This window comes from Microtus pennsylvanicus, chromosome 21 (assembly GCF_037038515.1).
Source record: "Microtus pennsylvanicus isolate mMicPen1 chromosome 21, mMicPen1.hap1, whole genome shotgun sequence".
Taxonomy (NCBI): domain Eukaryota; kingdom Metazoa; phylum Chordata; class Mammalia; order Rodentia; family Cricetidae; genus Microtus; species Microtus pennsylvanicus.
This window is the reverse complement of record NC_134599.1, coordinates 31,880,739-31,904,267: the sequence shown is the minus strand read 5'-3', so window position 1 is coordinate 31,904,267 and position 23,529 is coordinate 31,880,739. Positions and strand designations below refer to the sequence as shown.

General features: G+C 47.2%; 1 protein-coding gene across 1 annotated transcript in view; it reads left to right on the top strand.

Annotated features, from left to right (window-relative positions):
- Thada (THADA armadillo repeat containing) overlaps positions 1 to 20,857 on the top strand; it is a 302,624-nt gene extending 281,767 nt beyond the window's left edge. Inside the window, exons 37-38 of the mRNA XM_075955218.1 lie at positions 18,011 to 18,180; positions 19,707 to 20,857. Coding sequence (XP_075811333.1) covers positions 18,011 to 18,180; positions 19,707 to 20,087 — 551 coding nt within the window. The 3' untranslated portion in view covers positions 20,088 to 20,857. The remainder of the gene's footprint in view (positions 1 to 18,010; positions 18,181 to 19,706) is intronic.
- Positions 20,858 to 23,529: the final 2,672 nt, after the last annotated feature.

Below are 23,529 nucleotides of genomic sequence, written 5' to 3'. Positions count from 1 at the left end.
GCACACAAAGGGGATTCCCACATCAAGGGCCTTTGTGGCCAGTTGGTGAGCTCCAGGTTCACTGAGAGATGAGAGATTCTGCCTCAAAAACTAAGGTGGGTCTGTCAAGATGTCAGCAGGTAAAGGCACTTGCCACCAAGCTTAACTGCCTGAGTTTAATCCCTGGGACACACATTGTAGAAGGAGGGAATTCACTCCTGTAAGTTGTCCTTGGACCTCCACACATTCACCAAGGCATGCATATGCCCACACGTATGCGCGCGCGCGCGCACACACACACACACACACATCACATTATTAAAAAGGTGGAGAGCAATAGAGGAAGACATCTGACATCAATCTCTGACCTTTACACATACATACATCCTCTAAAGGAGAAAGATAGACAGTAAAATGAATCTCCTTGTAGAAGAACTAGATATGAGCAATACAAATGATAGAAAGTTCTCATCCAACTAGAACAGCAGTGCCCTGCTAGTTCCCCGTGTGTCACTGGCACAACATGAAAAGATTGTGTTCTCCCAGATTGCTACAGTTGTGCAGGAGCAAGCATAGCCAGACCCAGGTGAACTGAAGATGGGCTTATTTCTAAAGGCCATGTAATAGTATTTCTGGGAATTTACATTGTATAAGCCAACTGAGCCGGGACTCAAACGTTTAGCAATTTATCTATAGAAATAAAGAGATAGCTGCATACATGTGTAAGGACATATCTGTGAGTTTATGTCCTTTAATATTGTTTAGATAAAACAACCCAAGTGTACACCAAAGAATTAAATAAATTTTAATCCCTTCATCCATGGCAGAAGGTAAACATGATGGGGTAGATGCATATGAATTAGCATGCAAAGGCACCATGAGATAATGCAGCTTGGGGAAAGGAGCAGAACATGCTGAGCATTGTGGTACATGCCTGTAATTCCAACACTCAAGCAGGAGAATGGTCACAAGTTCAAGGATGGCCTGGGCTAAATAACAAGTCTCAAATAAAGAAGGAATAGGAGCCAGTGAGGTAGCTCAGTGGGTAAAGGCATTTGCCGACAAACCTGACAAGCTGGATTTGATCCTGGGACCCAAATGATAGAAACCTGACAAGCTGAATTTGATCCTGGGACCCAAATGATAGAAGGACAGAACGGATTCCCACAAGCTCCCTCCAACTTTCACACACATGCATATGGCACATATACACACTTGTACACACATATCCACATATGCTCACAAAATAAATAAAATACAATTCTTTTTTTTTTAATTAAAGAAAAGTAAGCTGGGCCTAGTACTTGGGAGGCAGAGGCAGGTGTGTCTCTGTGAGTTCAAGGCCAGCCTGGTCAACAGAGCAAGTTCCTGGATAGCCAGGATTTGTACATCTAGGAAGCTATATTATACATTTCAGTCCCCTCCAACTGCAGGGACCTAGCAAGGAGTATGTGAACACACATATAGTTAAGGTGTGCATTCAGTCTGCAGTCAGCACAGGGTTGAGTAGTTATAGCTAATTGTGATGTGTAATCTTGCTAGGTTTCCCTAGCCGGCAGCCATGAATGAAGACTCCCTGGACTTTGGGACTCATGGTCTCAAAGTATCAAGTCTTTGTTTTAGTCTCAAGCCAGCCTTTTTTGACCACTTAACAAATTGTGGTGATCTCTGCCACTATCACTGTGAGGCCTCAGCAAGTGCCAAGTGAACTTGCCATGTTTAATGGAGCAGCCTCTTCCCTTCTTTCTCTGACTGGTGAAGTCAGCTTAGTCATTCTGCTCAGGAAGCTGTGTGATGGCTAAACTGAATTTAAAATTCCTTTTTGAACATGCTAAGACTTAGGGACAATATTTTGTTTTAGTGTTGAGGATTTCTTTGTGCTCCCACAACCTTACTTCTTACCATGGAACCTCCAGAACCTTCTGGAAGCTTCCCACAGGCCATGTTCCCTCCAGTGGAAGGCCTGTGGAGTTTGATTTAGTTTCTGTAACCTCTTGGCAGGGACAGAGGCAGAATAGTCTCAGCTGAAGAGAAGAGTCTCAGAGACCAAGAGCTGACAGAGAGGACCATGGTGGGAGGTTTGTAACCCATCCCAACCCCATCCCAACTCTTGATTTCACCACAGTTTAGCAAAAAGTCTTAGTAAAAGGCTCCACTCTCTCATAAACATCATCTCTGACCCTCAGAGTCAGGACTGCCCTGGTCATTGTGACTGTAGCTCAGAGTGTTTGCATCTTTAATGGAGGACTGCCAGGTTTGTTGAATAAAAATACAAAACACACAGTTAAACTTGAAAATCGGGTAACCATCTAGTGAAAAGTATGTCCCTGGCATTATTTGGGCATATTTAAACAGTCATAATTCATTGTTTACCTAAAATTCAGATGAAGAAGCTCAGTGTCCTATATTTAACCCAGCTCCCCTTCTCTCTGGAAGCTTCCGAGTAAAGGCCCATAGTGGTATCAGAACACTAAGACATTGTCAAGGCCCCAGAACCTCCCCCATTCCTGCCTGGGGGCCTCTGTTTCTCTGTGACTTTCCCCACCCTGACCTCTTAACTTTCTTCATTTTGCTCTCACTGGCAATTAAAGTGTATATATACTTGAGTGCCAGTTACAATTACTAAGTAAGGTTTTGTGTTAACAGGGGAATTTAACTTTTAGAAAGCAAGTTGCTGTTTCTGATTGGTGGCCTTCAGTTCATTTTTAGCCATGTGAATCATTGACCTTCACCTTGAGCAGGGAGGAAAGGCTCCTATATCCAGGGCAAGCTCATGTGCATCCTCCTACAACAGATGCCACTGAGGAGGAGGGGGTGGCATAGACTGTGAGGGGGAGGAGGGGGTGCCATAGACTGTGAGGGGGAGGAGGGGGTGCCATAGACTGTGAGGGGGAGGAGGGGGTGCCATAGACTGTGAGGGGGAGGAGGGGGTGCCATAGACTGTGAGGGGGAGAAGAGGGTGCCATAGACTGTGATATGGGGAGGAGGGGGTGCCATAGACTGTGAGGGGGAGGAGGGGGTGCCATAGACTGTGAGGGGGAGGAGGGGGTGCCATAGACTGTGAGGGGGAGGAGGGGGTGCCATAGACTGTGAGGGGGAGGAGGGGGTGCCATAGACTGTGATATGGGAAGGAGGGGGTGCCATAGACTGTGAGGGGGAGGAGGGGGTGCCATAGACTGTGAGGGGGAGGAGGGGGTGCCATAGACTGTGAGGGGGAGGAGGGGGTGCCATAGACTGTGAGGGGGAGGAGGGGGTGCCATAGACTGTGATATGGGAAGGAGGGGGTGCCATAGACTGTGAGGGGGAGGAGGGGGTGCCATAGACTGTGAGGGGGAGGAGGGGGTGCCATAGACTGTGAGGGGGAGGAGGGGGTGCCATAGACTGTGATATGGGAAGGAGGGGGTGCCATAGACTGTGAGGGGGAGGAGGGGGTGGCATAGACTGTGAGGGGGAGTAGGGGGTGCCATAGACTGTGAGGGGGAGGAGGGGGTGGCATAGACTGTGAGGGGGAGGAGGGGGTGCCATAGACTGTGAGGGGGAGGAGGGGTGCCATAGACTGTGAGGGGGAGGAGGGGGTGCCATAGACTGTGATATGGGGAGGAGGGGGTGCCATAGACTGTGAGGGGGAGGAGGGGGTGCCATAGACTGTGAGGGGGAGGAGGGGGTGCCATAGACTGTGATATGGGAAGGAGGGGGTGCCATAGACTGTGAGGGGGAGGAGGGGGTGGCATAGACTGTGAGGGGGAGTAGGGGGTGCCATAGACTGTGAGGGGGAGGAGGGGGTGGCATAGACTGTGAGGGGGAGGAGGGGGTGCCATAGACTGTGAGGGGGAGGAGGGGTGCCATAGACTGTGAGGGGGAGGAGGGGGTGCCATAGACTGTGATATGGGGAGGAGGGGGTGCCATAGACTGTGAGGGGGAGGAGGGGGTGCCATAGACTGTGATATGGGGAGGAGGGGGTGCCATAGACTGTGATGGAGGAAGGCATAAAATAGACTGTGATGGGTAGGGGAGATTCGCACTAAGTTGCCCTGATCAGAGAAGAATCCTTAGAATCCTCCTAGGCCCAGGTTACTAAGGAAGTCTGTTCCTCTCCTGATTATGGTAGATTCCTCAGTCTTCTGCTTCCCTGTTCTGGCTCCTCCAAAACCCAGGTAGTCTACTCTGGAAAACCCTTGTGCATTAGAACCTGCTGGCTTCCTTCCACTTACTGTCGTGAACTCTGCTGCCCATCCTCTCTGTGCACAGAGCTGTCTCCTCTGTGGTTCCCATGTGGAAAGGAGAGCTCTCCAGAGCAGTGCTGTCTCCCAGAGAGGATGCTGACCTAGGATCAGAAGTGACTTCTGTCTGAACTCGTCAGCATCATTCTATGGGCGTCAGTGTCACCATAAACCTCACAGAATATCTGCTTTAAAAGTCGATTAGGGTTCCACTCGTGAACAAATGCTACATAGTATTTTCTTGATGCTAAAAAATCATCAATTTTCTATTTGTTGTAAAATCCTGTTTATTTGCTAAGTTAGGGATCCCTAGCACATTAATTTGGAGGTCTCTTGGGGATTTAGGGACTTATGGGTGCTTGTTCCTGTCTCTTTTAGGCAGGAAAGAGTTTAAAGGACTGAAAGACTAATCTGCTCTTCAGTTTCTTGCTGTATTTTAGTAGTAACTTGATGTTTGTGATGACAGCAAGGTGTCTTTTTGACCCTCTGAAGGAGTCATTGGGGTGAATTTGAGGACCATGCTTACCAAACAGATATGTTACCTAGAGAATCTGACAGCAGTTCTCTCTCTTTGATTGGAATGAAATAACCACCTCACCCATTGGAAGCCCTTGGCCTTCTCCTGAATAAAGCCCTACAGAGCTCATTAGGGCAGAGACTTCACTGGAAGCTGCCCACTGTATGTGGGGGGGGGGTCTGAAGGTAAGAAACTTCCTACTGTGTGTATGGGATCTGAAGGTGAGAAACTTCCTACTGTGTGTGTGGGATCTGAAGGTGAGAAACTTCCTACTGTGTGTGGGAGGTCTGAAGGTGAGAAACTTCCTACTGTGTGGGAGGTCTGAAGGTGAGAAAGATGCCCACTGCGTGTGGGGTCTGAAGGTGAAAAGGATGCCCACTGCGTGTGGGGGGTCTGAAGGTGAGAGACCACAGCATTCCAGCTTCCGTAAGTAAGACTCATCTTGGATATCTTCTTAATTACAGGGTCTCAGCAAGGCAAAAAGGAAGTGCAGAACTTTCCTTCTCTTGATAGTTGAGGTCTAAGTGAGAAGTGCCTGGTCACCTTGCAGTTAAATTCAGGCCTGACCCGCACCTCCAATGTGCCAGCATTGAGCAGCAACCACACCTGTAGGAATTCATTCATGTTGGGAGAAGAAGAGAGGATGGGATCAAAGCCTCCTGTAACCCAAGAATTTCTCAGCAGCTGTAGTCCCCTAATAATTATGGTTTGGAGCTTTGCCAGGAAGCAAAGCCATTTAGCATGCCACATTTAACAATGAACACTTTTCTGTATTTATAATGGTCTCTGTACAGAGCAAATAGGCACCTTGAACAAAAGGTAGGATACTTATATGTGTATATAAATTAACTGTACCTACATTAAACCCAAACATGTTTTCAGAGAGGAATGTGGCACTTCCCGCTGCTCAGTACCCAGCTTATGAGTGAGTGGGAGAAAGGCCACATGCTCTGCTCCTTCTCCGTTTCTCTATGGGCCAAGCAGTTGTAGCAGTAGTAGTAGTAGTATATTTTATTTTAAAAATCTACCAATCCTCTAAGCAAAGCAGCGTATTAAGGAAAACCTTTGTGATCTGGCCCTATGGGAATAGGAAGCCAGAATAACTGAAGAAAGCAAGTCCCAGGCCCTGTGTAGCCAGGAGGAAGGAGTGTGTGTGGGAAGCCCCCATTTCTGCATCACGTAGAACCTGGGATCCTGGTTCATGTTGAGTTTGCTGGACAAACCTTTGTCACGGAGAGAAGGTAGAGGAGAGAAGCTGTACAGAGGAGAGGAGTACGTTAGAGCTAAACCTGCACAGAGGAGCAGAGGGCTGGCTGATCACAGCTTGTCAGTACACAACAGAGAAAACAAACTGCAAGTGGGGATGTGCTTCCAGGAAGGCCTCTCTCTCTCTCTCTTAAAAAAAGTTATACTCTCCCCCAAACACCACCACCACCAGGGGACCGGGTATTAAAATACATGAGCCTATGGAGGCCCTTTTGGACTCCAACCCTCTGTAACCATAAACCAAAATCAGTTCTTCCCTTCTATAGGCTGCTGTGGTCATGATGCTGTATCACAGCAGCAGTAAAGCATTACAGAAGCTGGTGCCAGAGAAAGGGGTTATTGCTGTGGAGAACTTGACCATGATGGGGTTTTGTTTGTTTTGTTTTTTGTTTTGAGGAATGTGTAAGATTTTAGAACATCTGCCTAGAACAACAGTTGAAAGCTGTAACCAGAGCTGAATAGTCCAGCCTAGTAGAAGTGCTAAGAGTGATGCAGACAGCAGAGGCCCAGCTGATGAGGTTTCAGAAAGAAACAAGGTCTATTAGCAACTGGCCTAGAGGCCATCCATGTGGTTATTCGGCAAAGATTCTGGTTGCTTTCTGCCCATATACTAAGAACTTGCTTGGGCAAAATTTAAATGTAATGGACTAATTTATTTGCTGGATTAAATTTCAGGATGATATAATGTTGAGTCTGTGGCATGGTTATTACTGATTACTCTTAGGCAGGTCTAAAATGAGTAGGTAAGTGGGACAGGAAAAGGTACAGAATACAGCTTGCAGAGGAAAGAGCACTAGGGAGCTAATGTATAGTGAAATTGTATGCTGATAGTCCGTGGTTGTTAAGATGAGGTAAGAAGAGGCCTCTATACTCTACTGAAACAATAAGGAAGGTTCCCCAAGGGCAAGGTCCCACCCAGTTAAAGCCTCCAATTTATGGCAAAGAACCTACGGAGTTTTCTGGTTTAGCAAGACTGCACACAAAGCTTCTACTAGTGTGATTCAAGGAGGCGAAGGCTCACCCAAGCCGGCGATCACACGTGCAGTGCTGTCCCTGTGTTACTGTCTCTGGAGGCTTGAAAGATACAAGGAGGGAGTTGTAGGTTCTTCCTGTATGGTTTCAAGAGCCACTGAGGCCAAGCAATGTGTGACAGGGCTAGAGTCCCCACAAGACCAGGAGAGGACACTGCACAGAACTGTGACGGTGAAGCCTGGGTTGCAGTGAAGATGCCAAGATGCTGAAGATACCAGAGCTGCATGTGTGGATGGAACCAGCCCAAAAGAAAAAATGTATGTTCCAGGCAGCAAAGGTGGAGGGGCAGAGCCATCTAGGCCCTTTAAAACCAAAGTCCAGATACTGGACATGAAGCTGCAAGATTTGGTGTTTGCCCTGCTGGGTTTTAGTCTTGCTTAGGCCTAGTATTTCCTTACTATGCCAATTTCCTCCCTTTTGGAATGGAATGTATATTCTGTGCCATTCTATGTTGGCAGTACATAATTTGTATTTTGTTTTATTGTGGTTACAGTCAAAGAGGTTATCTTGAGACTTGAGAGAGACTGAACTTTTGAACAGCGTTGAAGCTGTTAAAGGCTTTAGGGACTTTTTTTAAAATTTATTTATTTATTAAAGATTTCTGTCTCTTCCCCGCCACCGCCTCCCATTTCCCTCCCCCTCCCCCAATCAAGTCCCCCTCCCTAGTCAGCCCAAAGAGCGATCAGGGTTCCCTGCCCTGTGGGAAGTCCAAGGACCACCCGCCTCCATCCAGGTCTAATAAGGTGAACATCCAAACTGCCTAGGCTCCCACAAGCCAAGTACGTGCAGTAGGATCAAAAACCCATTGCCATTGATCTTGAGTTCTCAGTAGTCTTCATTGTCTGCTATATTCAGCGAGTCCGGTTTTATCCCAGGCCTTTTCAGACCCAGGCCAGCTGGCCTTGGTGAGTTCCCGATAGAACATCCCCATTGTCTCAGTGTGTGGGTGCACCCCTCGCAGTTTAGGGACTTTTAAAGTTGCACTAACATCATTTTGTATCATGAGATGGCCTCAACCCCATGGGGACAAGGAGCCAAATATGGTGGTTTGAACAAGTGTATAAATTTAAATATGTATCTCCCCATCATAGCCTCATATATTTAAACATTTGATTCCAGTTGGTGATGCTGTTTGGGAGGTTATGGAACTTTTAGAACAAGGAAGGACATCATGGGGGGTGGGCTTCACAAGTTCATAGACTCATCCACTGCTGTTCCCTCTTTTTTTCCTGATGTGCCCGCAAAATGTGATCCACCAGCCTCCTGTTCTGGCCACCTGCTGACATGCTGTCCCTACTATTGTAGCCGCAAAGCCTCTGGAATCATAAACCAGAATAATCCAAATACCATAGTGGTTACTGGGAGCACAGAAATTGTAGTTGAGTTGAAGGCTGTGAAAGCAAAGGCCAGCAGGGACGTCTTTCTGAATGTTAAGGGCACTGAGTATGGCTAACCTGCAGCAGAAGGCCTGGTCCGCTGCTCAGGTCCACAAGAATAGAAAGTGCTTAGGGTGGACTGCAAAGGGAGAGACAGGCAGGTGCTGCCCGGAAGTGACCAAAGGAGAGTACCAGGGTATCCGAATCAGAAGCAAGAGAAGAAGGTATCGCTCCAACTGGAGAGTTGGAGTACAGTCTACATCAGCTTCTGCCAGGAGGAAGGGGAGACACAGAAAGTAGCAAACCAACCTTTTCCCAGAACAGATTTTGACTGAGAAGAAGTGTTTTCTTAATGACTTCCCCTCGCCCTGGAGATCAAAACCAGGACCTCACACATGCTAAGCAAGTGCCCTAATCTCTGAACCTTCCAAAGCCATCTAATAATATAGGCTAATAAGAGTCACTATTTCAAGCTGGGTAGTGGTGGCCTAGGCCTTTAATCTCAACACTCCGGAGGCAGAGTCAGGCGGATCTTTGTGAGTTCAAGACCAGCCTGGTCTACAGAGCAATTCCAGGACAACCAAGGCTACACAGAGAAATCCTGTTTCAAGAAAGAGAGAAAGAAAGAAAGAAAGAAAGAAAGAAAGAAAGAAAGAAAGAAAGAAAGAAAGAAAGAAATTTTCCTAAGCTTGAGACATTTCTGGATGCAGAATGAACTGGGAAGTGGAAAGGCAGTTTAACAATGGACTCCTAAGAACACCAATAGAAAGGCTCCCGGGCTGGAGAGACGGCTCAGTGGTTAAGAGCACTGCTTGCTTTTCTAAAGGTCCTGAGTTCAATTCCCAGCAATCACATGGTGGCTTATAACCATCTGTAATGAGATCTGGTATTTTCTTCTGGCCTGCAGGCATGCGTGCAGACAATACTATATACACAATAAATAAATAAATCTTTTTTAAAAAAAAATAGAAAGGCTCCCTTCCTTCACTCCCACTGTAGGCTGGCTCTCTAGAAACTCTACCGCATCTCTGGGGAGTATACAGTTCTTCAGTGTTGTTCAGACGAGGGCCGCTGGACAGCTGAGCTGACAGAGAGGGCTGGGATCAAGAGCAGCAAATGGCTCTAAGGGAAAAGAGACGGGATGCTAGACAGCTTTAAGGCTGCCTTCTCTTCCAAGAATACTCTCAGTAATATGACTGTATTTGGCATTTTTTTCTGTGTGATGTCAATGAATACTCTTCCTTAAAAACTTTCATGAAAAGCAACTATAAAGCAGACTAGGGCAATGAAATAGAAATCAGATAAGTGAGCGTGCATAACTTGGGGCAAGAGATTGCTCCTGGAGCTTTATGATTCCATCCCTGCTATCCCAGCTCCAGTCCTGGGGGTACACTTCATCTGAGACTCGCCACAAGGGGATTTCAGCACTTCTGTCCAAGGCTGGCCATGCAGGGGATTTCAGATGGGAAAACCCTGGCTTTATTGCCGACTGGGATGAGGGCAGGGAAGCAGCCTTGCTTAGGGACTGTGCCAGCCTTCCATGGCTTGCACACACTCTAGTGCTCCTGCCCTATACCTTGTCCTAGTCTGCTCCCAGGCCCTGACCAACAGGGAAGAGGACTAGCCTCCCCACTGCCCCACCCAATTTTCATTTCTCTCTTTGGATGTTGTAAGGATGGAATCCAGGCTGTCATGCCTGCTAAGCACACCCCACCACTGAGCTATGCTTCTAAGCCTCACTCTTTTTAATCCTGTATCTGTGCCCTTCTTAGGGTCAGGGACTATGTCCTAAGGAACAGTGCTCATTGAACAGGTACTTTATTTTATTTGTTTGTTTATTTGTTTGCTTTGGTCTTTCAAGACAGGGTTTTTCTGTGTAACAGTCCTGGCTGTCTAGGAACTTGCTTTTAGACCGGGCTGGCCTCCAACTCACTGAGAACAGACACTTTATTTAAAAAAAAAATATATATATATATATAAAATGTATGCAATATTTTGTCTGTGTGTATGCCTGCAGGCCAGAAGAGGGCAACAGACCCCATTACAGATGGTTGTGAGCCACCATGTGGTTGCTGGGAATTGAACTCATGACCTTTGGAAGAGCAGGCAATACTCTTAACCTCTGGGCCATCTCTCCAGCCCTAACAGACACTTTCTTAAGCTCCCATTTTTCTTGACTGCTCTCCTGTTTTCTGGCTATGCTCCCTGCTACATTTTCCTGATGCTCCTTTTATTTATGTATGTGTTTGTTTGTTTATGATTGAGATGAAAATTATATAACATCAGAGTATAACCATTTTAGGAGCTGGAGAGATGGCTAAGTGATTAAGAGCACTTGCTATTCTGGCAGAGGCCCTGAGTTCAGTTACCAGCACCCACATAGTGACTCATAACCATCCAAAACTCCAGTTCCAGAGGATCCAATACATAAGAAAATAAATGTAAAATATAACTTTGATTAAACATTTTAAAATCTTTATTTGTTATTGAGGGTGGAGCGTGCACGTGCAATAGTTTGCATGTGGAGACAAGAGGACAACTTTTATATGGTATCTGGAGATCAAATTCAGGTTGTCAGTCAAGCATCTTTATCCAGTATCTCGCCAGCCTAAAATTAGCCATTTGAAAGTATACAGTTCAGTGTGACATTTAATACATTTGCAGTGTTATGCAGCCATCACCACTATCCAGTTCCAGGACATTTTATCACTCCCCTAAAGAAAAACAGCTATTAGGCATCCCCTAAAGGCTAGCAGACTGCTTCCTGTCTCTGGGAACCTTCCTTCTCCAGATACTTCATATAATGGACCCTATAATACACCCTTGTACTTGTCTTTATTCATAATGTTTATAAGGCACATTCATTTTGTAGGCTGAACCAAGCTCTTTCTTTTTGTGGCTAAGTAATATTCCGTTATATAGATATGCCATATTTTGTTTCTCTATTCATTTGTGAATGCCTGGGCATTGAGTTGATACCTCCCTCTAGCAGTTGTAAAGAAAGTTTTTTGATTGTCCATCTACATGTTGTTGTTCAAGGCCCAGTTCTTTGGGGTATGTACTTGGGAGTAAGTTTCAGATCATATGGCAATTATATATTTTAACTGTTTTGAGATAGTGGAGGTCTTTTTTCATGGCTATTCTCCCTAAGTCACCTCTGACAAGGCACAGCAGGAATGTACCCCTCTTCACCCCTAAACACTGGGAGTCAGAACATTACCCTGATTGCTACTTCAGGGAAGAACCTAAAAGAATAAAGGCTGGAGAGATGGCTCAGCAGTTAAGAGCATTGCCTGCTCTTCCAAAGGTCCTGAGTTCAATTCCCAGCAACCACATGGTGGCTCACAACCATCTGTAATGAGGTCTGGTGCCCTCTTCTGGCCTGCAGGCATACACACAGACAGAACATTGTATACATAATAAATAAATATTAAAAAGAATAAAGGCAAGGTACTCCAGTCTCCTTAGATGACTGAGTAAGAGCTCCAGGGAGATGACAGTAAGCAGAGGGGGAGGCTGAGAAGGTATAAGGTGACTAGAGAAGGGTTGACTGAGACAGGGAAGGAGCTGAGCAGCAGCCCAGAGACCTGTGAACATACTCCTTTAACAGAGGAGCCGTGGAAGGAGGCACAATTTGGTCGGGCAGGGCTGCATTTGTTTGTGGGATGGTTTGGACTTGTTTGGTTTAGGTTTGAGGTTAATCAGTTGTTTTTGAGACAGTCTCACATAGTCCTAGTTGACCTTGAACGCCTGGTCCTCTTGCCTCAGCCTCCCAAGTGCAGAGATCACAGGCTTGGGCTAGGTCAGGGCTGCTTTGACAGGTCATTCTCAGCAGCAGAAAGGGGAATTGCTTTGATTAAAGGAGGGTGAACTGGAAACCAGGAGGCTGGTGAGAATCCAGCATTGTTTCTAGGGCAAGAGTAGCAAGGATGAAGCAAAGCCGCACCAGTGGAACAGAGCTGGGGCAAATCTGAAAGGGTTCCCAGGGCTTCTGTTGTTGTGACAGAGACCAGGACAAAAGATGAGATGTCACTGGAGGGAAAGAGCTTTGGAGAGCCCCAAAGCATAGCACCTCTTAGAGCCCAGCAGGCCTGAATGCCAAGACAGGAAGGCGCTGGTGTAGGCCAGGCTGCCTCTTCCAGAGTGATAACTGGACACACAGCGGCCAGCCTCCTCCCTCTCACAGGCCTACACACATTCCTGAGCAACATCAGTGTGTTTGACCACATCATTGACCCGAAGGACACTGTGACTTTGTAAAAAAAAAAAAAATGTAATCTGAATTATACAACATGGATTATTTTTTAGGTAATTTCAAGAAATGACTCTCATCATAACTTCATGATGAGTTTTCCAGAGGCAGACCAAGTCTCATGGTTTCCTTTCTTGAGTAGCGACTCCTCTGTGTAAATTTAATAGGGGAATATCTTATCTTGTCAGGATTTGTAGTCAAGAAAAGCTTTTCCACTCCCACTTGCAGACTGTGTCTGACTTATTTTTTGTGTTTATTTCTACCAAGTCTCAGTGCCCTGGGTTCTCCTATTTGCAGCTTTCGTTGACACTAACAAAATGACTTCTGGTTATTGTGACTGTTGTGTGGTATTGTTATAGTCAGTTTAACTTTGTACTGATGGTTTTTGCTAATGATATTCACAGCAAGGTCAGAAACAACCTGCTTCTTCTAGACAGTGATAGGAGAAAGGGGAACCTTTACTGGATGCAAAATCGGAACCCTTCTTACAAGCCCATCCTTCAAGTAGGGTGACAACATACACCTGTATTACAAGTACTCAGGAAGCTGAGGCAGGAAGTTGGAGCACTAAGCTTTGGTGACCTTGAGTTAGAACCCACTCCTGGGGAAAGGAGAACACCAACTCCTGCAGATTGTCCTCTGGCCTACACATGTACACACACACAGTTTGTGAAAATTTAAAGATCAGTACATGTGTCCATCCTGTGCCTTTTTCCTGCTCACTTGACTTCTCTCTGAACTGACATTTCTTCATGCCTGTTCTTAAGAGGTTTTTGTGTCCTTTTTGCTTCTCTTCCCTCTCCCAGGCCTTCTTCAAGTTTTGCTCCCCATTTCCAGCAGTCTAGGGCCATGTCAGCAGGTGGGTACCAGGCCTTTGGGAGGGGAATTGTATTTCCAGGGCAGCTGCTGGGGAATAAGGGTGATGTGGAACAGATAAGGCTGCTAAGAGAGGGCTTGAGCATAAATTCAGTTTCAAGATAGAAAATTCCTAGGGCTGAGAATGTGGCTTAGTGGTGGGGTCATTTGGCCAGCATCAACATCCACAGGCTCTGGGTTCAGTCCCAAATGGAGAGCAGTAATTCCCAAAAACTTTGAAATCATAGATACTTAACATTTTGAACAGAGTTTCTAAGTCCTTTTTTTTAAACATTTATTTATAGTATATTAGTGTGTGTGTGTGTGTGTGTGTGTGTGTGTGTGTGTGTGTGTGTGTGCGCGTGTGTGTCAGTCAAGGGTCAAGGGCTAGACAGTGACACTGTGGGCTAGAGTGGCTTTGCAAATTCATAAGTGACATTTAATCTTAAAAATTCAGGCTGAGCCTGGCAGTGGTGGTGCACACCTTTAATACCAGCACTTGGAAGGCAGAGGCAGACTGATCTCTGAGTTCAAGGCAATTCTGGTCTACAGAGTGAGTTCCAGGACAGCCAGAGCTATTACATAGAGAAAGTTTGTCTTAGGAAGGATAAAGAAGAGGAAGAGAAGAAACAAAAGAAGAGAGAGAGGGTGACAGTGTTTGAGAAGATAATTTGTTTCTTTATCTGTAGTACCAGGTCCTCACCTGCACAGCTCACACTGTGGAGAGGTAAAGACTGCAAGAACTTTGGGAGCCTAGGCCATGTGTTTCCTTTGGAAACAGGTGGAAAAGAAGGCAAAATCAAAATTCTAGTATTTGAAAAGTTTTTTTTTCCCCAAGTATTTTTTAAATGTCAAATAATGGTGGTATGATGTTCCTTCTGACATAGGACTTCTCCACTTTTGGGTAGAAAGAGCTCACAGGGGTAGGGCCACTAGTTTCTTCTTGGTTTAGAAGATGATTTCCTCTACGCTAACCTCTTCTATCTCCGTCTCCTATGACTCCTGGGATCTGCCCACCTGGTCTGCTGCAGACAGACTGTATTGGATGTGTCTACTTCAGGTGGCAGGTGTTTCTCTCTACTCTTTGGCACTGTGAGCAAGGCCATTATGAATGCTCATCAGATGCTTGTTGGAACACAAGCTCTTTCTTAATTTCTCTTGATAGGCCCAGGAGTAGACAGGGTCTTGTGCTCAGTCCTGTGAGAAACTGAAAGTTTGTTTTCCAGTGGAACCGCACCATTCAACAGTCCTACCAGCAAACTGGAGGGGGTCCTTTCTTTTTTTTTTTTCTCTATACCTTGACTAAAAATATACCTGTCTTTTTATTTGACTAAAAATATACCTGTCTTTTTATTGTTCTCCGCACTCACCCTGGTCATTTAGAAGTAATCTCTGTGGGGTTTATTGGTTTTGTTTGATTTGGTAATATGTCTTTTGTTTTTAAATTGTGTGTGTGTGTGTGTGTGTGTGTGTGTGTGTGTGTGTACCTGCAGGTACTTTCAGAGGTCAGAAGGGGACGCTGGATCCCCTGGAGCTTGAGTGACAGGTGGTTGTGCCCTGCCCAACATGAGTCTGGGAACTGAACTGAAATCGGATCCTCTGAAAAAGCATCAAGTGTCAACTGCTGAGCCTTCACTCAAGCCCTCTCGTTTTGGGGTGTTTTGTTTTTTGGCAGCATCTTGGTTAACCAGCTAGCCTTGAACTCACCATAAATTCCTAATCTTCCTACCATCATCTCCAGAATGCTGGTATTACAGACATGCACCTGGTTTATAAAGTACTAGGAATTAAATTCAGGACTCGATATAGTAGGCAGCCCTATATCAGCTGGCCTACATCCCCAGACCCTGATTCTGCACTTGAGTTTCACTAATTCATGTGTCTGTCATTTTGTCCGAAACACACTACCAAGCTAGAGCTGTAGTTCACTGATGGTGATTGCTTAACACGCATGAAGCCTCGAGTTCGGTGCCCAGCAGTAGCACAGGCGCACACAGCCTGCATTGCCCCCCCCCCCCCCCGCATTGCCTTGATTCCCATAGCTTTGTTTTAAGTTTTGAAATCCAAAGAGGAGAGTTCTTGGATTAGTCTTTAGTTTCTGTTTTTTCAAGCTCCTTTGGGTCTGCTGAGTTCAGAGCAGACTCCTGACCACACTTGTTGCTTGGCTGCCGGCTTTCTCATTTCCTTGATTGACTTGAGTGCTAAGTGGAAAATCCCCTTCTCCCTTTGAGAGGCAGCCTGGCCAGCAGAGATCTGGGCTCATCTGGCTAAGTTTAGTCTAGGACCAGGTAAGTCAGCTAGCCAGGGAATGTGTAGGTTGTACCTGGCTCAGAAGCAGGAGACCCACTCCATCTAATCCCAACATCCCGCCTTCCTGGCTTCCTCCGTAGTGCACAGGGTTGTGATAATCTCCAGTCATTCCACACACATTCTTTTTGTGCCTGTCATCCTAGCATTCTCCGACCCCTTCCTAAGGATGATTGATGGCACAGAGGGAGTCATTCTGTTGTCACGTGGGACCAGTGTGGCAACATGGCCCTCCTGGTGGCATGTCCAGTCACACCCAACAGATGTGTCTGTCATCTGTGCTGCAGGCACTGATTTTACTGTTAAGCGAATGTTGTTTAGTGTGTCCCTGGCTGACCTGGACCACTATGTAGGTAGACCAGGCTGGCCTTGAACTTGTGGAGCTCTGCTTCCAAAGTGCTGGAATTAAAGGTGTGTTCCAGCACACCTGGCCTGGTGGAAGAACTTTTTACCTTTCCTGTAGCATTTTCAGTCCTTGCCTTAAAATTAAAAAAAACAAAAAAAAAAAAAAAAGGGAGGAAGCTCAGGCAGAAGGTAAACTTTTCTGGAAGGTCTCAGGATCAGCCAGCCTGATGCTGACCCCACACCTGTGCCTTTTTAAATGAGTAAGAATGCGGAGACCAGCATGGCTGAAGTGTGGCGAGCATCTGAGAGCAAGGGGATCAGCCCTGTGTCTGCTCCAGTGGACAGTCGCTGACTGCTTGTCTCACATAGAAACACCCCTGCTCCTGGAATGTGCCCGGTGCTCTCCACTGCTTCAGACGAACATGAAATTATTGGCAATTCTGCATTCTTGAGAGCCACTTGGAGTTACATGTGAAGCAGAAGTAGTGACACCCAGTCCTCAAACTTCGGGGGACTGAGGGTGTAGCTGAGAGGCCCTGGCACCACCAAAAAAAAAAAAAGCATAGCTCCTGAAAAGATTGGAGACCAAACTCTGGATAGGCCTAGATGTGCCGTAGACCTTCCCATAGCAACACCCTGGGGGCTCGGCCTTCTATTCCAGACTTCAACCTCCTTCTTGTGTACTGAGCAGGTTCATCTGGGTATCAGATGGCCAGGGATATCTGGGCTGGAGCTGGGACTGTAGATTTGGGAAATAGGAGGGTTCAATAGAAATGCATCATTAAATGGCGGAGGGGAGGGGGTGCCAGTACAGGAGGATTCCAAAAAGACCTACTCTCTGAGTTGAGAAACTTAAGTCTTGAGGTTCAGGCTACCTGCTATTGGAGTGAGAAGGGTTGAATTAGTGGTAGAAGTGTCAATACCCCGAACCTGCTTGCAACTCCACATTTAGGTCTAAGGCTACACAGTCAAGTGAGCAGGGTTTCCCCAGGACACCTACTTCCTCTTCCTACGCTTGCTCTTTCAGCATCTCACCCTCAAGAAGTCAGAGGGCAGAGAGGGAATTACTAGCCATAAAAAGGCAACAAAATGTCAGCAAGACCCTAAGCTGAGGCCATTGCTCAGTGGAAGACAACTTGTAAAGCACAAAAAATTAGGACCCAAACCCAGTGCACCACCTCCTGGGTGGCCTGTGAGGCGCATAGGGTTGAGAGCTGGGGATTAGCTCAGTTGATAGAATGCTTGCTAGAGCACTTAGCCCCAGTATCACGTAACATTGGGTGGACATAGTAGCACACACCCACGGTCCCAATGCTTGGGAGGTGAAGGCAGAAAAGATCAAAAATACAAGGAGATCCTTGACTACAAACCAGACATGGTGCACATGTTTGGAATCCTAGCACTGGGCCATGTATTGAGGAGGAAGAAAGTTGGAAGGGGGAAAGACTAAGTTTTTACATATGGAATTTGAATGGCAGCGTGTATAGATAACACTTTATTGGCACACAGCCACTGTCTCTAATGCATGGACCATGTAAAACAGGTGAGGGGCGTGTGATGCCACTCTTAAAATGACAGCTCCCTCTCTTTCCACTTGTGCTGGAGGGGCTAAGACAAAAGTCTAGTCCTATGGATGGGGCTGCTCTAGAATAGGATAGCGTGCTGGGATTCAGGCTTAGGACTCATTCTAGCAGTATAGAGAGAAGGACCCAAGAGAGGATTAGGAGCCCTCAATGATCAGTGCCACCACCACCACCACTCCCAGTGTGGTGACCGGGATTTGATCTGAGACTCTTCATGTCCCGAGTCCTCCAGGCTTCCTGAGCTACATTCATTGATTGCCTCCCTCCTTTCTCTACAGAATTTGCCTTCTGCCAAGTGAATGCCTCCATTGCTCTGGCCTTGGCCTTAGCTGTTCTGTGTGACTTGCTCCGGCAGTGGGACCAGCTGGTACCAGCACTGCCCATTCTCCTGGGATGGATGCTAGGAGAGGATGATGACCCACAGGACCTTGTGCAGAGCCCACATCAGGTAACCCCAGCTACTCAGGGAGCTGGGAGGCAGGCAGTGTCCTGGGCCTCTGGATGTAGCACCAACAGTCTCTGATGGTAAAAGTGTTTGGGCCGCTCTAATTCAGAGTAGAAACTGACTAGGAGAAAACCTCCTGGGGGATGCACACAGCACACACTCACTAAGAAAACCTCCTGGGGGAGGCACACAGCACACACTCACTGAGAAAACCTCCTGGGGAATGCACACAGCACACACTCACTGAGAAAACCTCCTGGGGGAGGCACACAGCACACACTCACTGAGAAAACCTCCCGGGGGAGACACACAGCACACACTCACTGAGAAAACCTCCTGGGGGAGGCACACAGCACACACACACTCACTGAGAAAACCTCCTGGGGGAGGCACACAGCACACACTCACTGAGAAAACCTCCTGGGGGAGGCACACAGCACACACACACTCACTGAGAAAACCTCCCGGGGGAGGCACACAGCACACACTCACTGAGAAAACCTCCCGGGGGAGGCACACACACACACTCACTGAGAAAACCTCCCGGGGGAGGCACACAGCACACACTCACTGAGAAAACCTCCCGGGGGAGACACACAGCACACACTCACTGAGAAAACCTCCTGGGGGAGGCACACAGCACACACTCACTGAGAAAACCTCCTGGGGGAGGCACACAGCACACACTCACTGAGGCTTACTTTGGAGGTTTCCATGACAAGCTTTCAGATAGTGGGGAAGGGCACTTTAAAAAAATACACCTTCAATATTGGAAATAAAACTGAGAAATGCGTATCATTTGATCTTAGCATGGGCAACAGTCCTCACAGCTCTGGGTGTAAGCATTTCCCAAGAATTAGGGTCCTTCCAGGAAACATGGTGCTTGACTCCTCTTCCCGTGTGACAGGGAACTCATCTGGAAACTGAAGACCAGCAGAGGCAACACGGGCATTGGGAGACAGAAATCTGTGCCCACTCATGCGATTCTGCTCACTCCCTCGGCATCCTGAGCAGACAGAGTTCAAACCCCAGTCTGTTTATAGGAAATGTGGCCATGTAGTGAAGTGGTTTTGAGAAAATAACCTTGAAAACCCTGGAAATTTGCTCTCAGAAGACTGGTGTCATGCATGTTCTCAGTATGTCTTTGGTCTGCTGCCGAGATTTCCCTTGCTCCCTCTCTGATTTCTCAGTACACCTTAAAATCTAAGATCCGCTTCCTTGGCAAGGTCCTCTTTTCACCATTAGTTCCCCAAAATATGTTGGCTTCAAGCTACTTACACATCTTTATCAAAGGTCATGTTACGTCTGGAGTGAGACATTCCTCTCTGGTAGAGAAGTACAAAGAATGAAAGTGGAAGGGTGACCTTGAGAGCTCAGGCGGTGGGCACAGTGTTGACAGGCTCGAGTGGGCCCTCTGTCAGCTTTGGAGGAGACACAGATCTCACATCTAGCAAGGCCTTATGTGGTGTGCCTGGGGCTTGGCAGCACTCCCTATAAGGCTCACTGTGGGTGGTTTTCATTTGATGTAGGGAGAAGATGACTACATATTCGAAAAATCAGAAGTCAACTTTTGGGCTGAGACGCTGACCTTCGTGAAATACCTATGTAGGCAACTCTTCCATCTCCTCTGTCAGTCTGGCTGGCCGGCCCCTCACTCCCAGAAGCTCTGTCACCTGCAAACTATAGCATCAGAGCAGCGTCACCTCGTCTCTCAGCTCTTCAGAGAACTTCCACTCTCGGCTGAATTTTTGAAGACAGTGGAGTACACAAGACTGCGCATTCAGGAGGAAAGGACTTCAGCTGTCCTGAGGCTGCTGGCCTTCCTGGAAGGAAAGGAAGTTCTCAGAGCCGAAGACTGTCCTAGGGAATGGAGACAGTTGATGGCCCCAAGAACAGAAGCAGCATGCTGAGAGACGGCTGGCTGGGCCAGGGAGTGGATTCTCTCCCAGCTCTGCTCTACAAGAAACATGTTGGACAGAAATTGAAACTCTTTCCTTTTGTGCCTCCCCCACTTGTGGGAGCCTAAGCTTCTTCCTGCAGAGTGCTTTGTCTTTACACTCATCAGGGCAGCCCAGTTTATAGCTCCTCTAGGAAGTGAGGCTGCTATGTTGAATATTTACTCTGTTCCCAGGTGCAGGCCACCTGCAGGCCTGAATTAACCTTTTCTATCATGAAGAACTGCCAGTCCAGCCAGAGTATATTTTCCATACACTGACTGTGAGTTTTAGCACACACAAGTTCCCCCACCCCACGTACAGACAGACACACACACACGCACACACGCACACACACTGCTCTTTTGTCTGTTTTGGTTTGGGCTCTGTATAGGAGCTGGAATACTTACCAAACAGCCTATTTGGCCATATTTCTAAACTTTCTTCCATTTTAGCAATGGAGAAATATGTCCCAAGTGTTGGGTTCTGGAAGAACTAAGAATCCACCCCAGGCAAATACTTGTGCTTTATTATCTACGTGCACAAGTCCCTCCTGTCTTTCCCAGAAACGCCTGTGAATGCTAGGAAACCTGGTTGTTGCCATCAGCTATTTGAAGGAGTTTGGGCAAAAGAGAAGCCTGAACAGTTGCTTGATTAGTTTGACGCCTACACTGTTTACTGTGCTGTGATTGGTGGATGCAATGAAATGACTCTTATTTCAGATGTTAATAAACACATTTAATCCACTTCAGTGATTCCATCTAGAAACCTTAAGGGTTTTCCTCAGTTCCAAGCCCAGCCAAGAGGCTTCCCCAGATAACCAGCAGGTGGCACCCTTGCACACATTATGCAGCTAGTCTACTTCTTTAGCTTACTATCTTAAAACTTATTTTAAACTATTATCAGCACTGTGCATGATGGTCGGGCACCCATGCCACAGCATGCATGTCTGTGGAAGTCAGAGTCAGTTCTCTCCTTCCACCTTTACATGGGTTCCAGAAATCCAACTCAGGTTCAGGCTTGCATAGCAAGAGCCTTTATCCACCGAGCCATAGCATTGCTGGCCTGGCTTACCACTGGTAATGCATACTTTCACCACAGACAGGTCCCATCAAATTGGATGTGCTGTAGCCTGATCCACATTCCTAGTTACCTACAAAGACCATGCCAGCAATAGTTAGAAACTTGTAGGGGCTATAAATCCGCTCCCAGATGAATGGTCACTTAGGGTTACGGGGAAAGGGAATCCAATGCAGACTAGAGAGGCATTTACTAGGCCCTTCCCTTCTGCAGGAAAGCTGAGATTTCGAATGGAATTGGTCCTTGAAAAGAATACCATCCAGCACCATTTAAAAAAAACAAAAGGTAGAGAACTTGTCTTTAGGAAGAGGAAAGACAGGACAGTGTCTCTAGCATCTCTGTGGAAGACCAGAAACCCCCTAGGTGGTTTTGCAAACATTCAGCACCAGGTATTTGTATGACCCTGTAGTAATTACCTAGTTAGGCACCAGTCTAGCCAGCCTTGAGAAATTAAACACCTCGTGTTTTTTAGTTTGTTTTGGGTTTTGCTTTTCAGAGCCAGGGGTTAGCTGTTTACCCCAAGCTGGCCTCAACACTTGTGTTAACCCTCCTGCCTCTGCCTTCCGAGTGCCAAGATTACAGACACACACCACCACGCCCAGCTTTATACTACTTTTTTTACTATAAGATCTACTTGGTGAGAGGGGCTGGTGGTGTCATGGGATGATAACTGTGGGACATTAATTCTGATCAGGGCCCAACAAAGGCCAACTCACTAGCAAAACCAACCGTCCCTCTCCCCTCCCATCTCGAATGAAATAAAAGCAGTTACATAACAATAAATCTATCTCACACAAGCAGGCACGCTGCACGCTGTACCAGAACATGGTTACCTTATCTCCAAGTGCATCCTACCAAGTCTACAGTGGGTGTTCTCGCTGCTGCTGGCTGGGAATTACCCCAGATTTGGATCTTGACTGGCTATGACCAGCCTTGGGGGGTGGAGTGGGGGCAGGAGGGATGGATGTTTCCACGTGTTTGTATCTGAAATCCTTCTAGCAGCAGCTAGGTGTATGGTTACTCCACGCTTTCTTGAGAGGAACCTGGAAAACCTTAGTCACAGAGAACATGTTTGGGGTCATTTAGGCCACAGGTACCCAGCCCTGTCTAGGGGACCAAGCAACACTGATGGGAACAGTGAAGCAGCCATCTTTCTTGAAGTTACTACTTACTTTTGACTCCAAGTTCTAGGGTCCTAAGATTTGGGTGACCCTCAGTCCCTCTGCTCAGGCCACAGCCAAAAGCCAGTTTGCTTGACTATGTAAGATGGTGTGGGCTTTATCTACCTTTTGGACACCTTCTTGGGTATTTTGTGCCCGGACAGAAGTGACAGAGGGATGTGTAAAGGATGAATTTTATCTTCGTGTTAAAAGTAAGAAAACCCAAGTACCAAACAGACCACGTGACTTACCGGGGTTAGCACCTCAGCTCCGATCCATATTTTTTTGTTTGTCCTTTATTGAGGTACGGTCTCCCATTGAGCTGTGCTAGGCTGGCCTAAAATGCAACTCAGCCTCCCAGGTGCTGGGCTTATAGGAGCTATACCCACTCGGCACTAATTTTTGACCCTGAAGCCCTCCAGCTTTGCCCTGGGCTGTAACTACAGGGGCAGCAGGCGCCTCCATATTGGCAAATGCACGCTGAACTCGGGAGCCTGTTGAGTGACAGGTCCTACCTCCTTCCCTTGCAGGTTAACTGATACAGCCCAGGTGCATACTGGACAGAGTGCAAGCAGACAGGAAGAGCAACGTGGGAAGGGTGTAGATCAAGCGTCCTTCCCTGGCAGCTGCTGGGCCTTCCACCCAGGGCAGCCTGAGCTGCCAGCTGGGTGAAATCATGGGCCCAGCTCCAGCTATTGGCAGCCAGTATGGAGTCAGTGTAGAGGAAAAAGACCTGACTCCAGATCGGTCGGCAGAGAAAAGCTGTGGGTGGCTTTAGCCTCACTGGGCGCTAGGTGGGGGTGTCTGCCCCCTCTCAGAAAGAGCCGGACGACTTTTGGGAAAGCTCATTTTTCTACTGGAAGCTAGTGGGGGTTACACCAAAAACAACAGACTAGGACCCTCCTCCCCCGGCCCGCGCGCGCGCGCACACACACACAAACCCTAGTGGCGGTTCAGCAACCACCGCCTCCTGCAGCAAGCACAGAGCTTAGATTTGATGCGGTGCCTCCCACAGCCCAAGAGAGAAGGTTGCAGGACTCGACAGGCTAAGGCTGTGCAGGGCGGGAAGCCTTGGCCAGGAGCTGCACCCCCACCAGAGAGGATTGGGGAGGCCAAGCCAACCGGCAGACAAAGGTGAAGGAAGTGACTTCCTCCATGTCCATACTGCTCCCCCGACT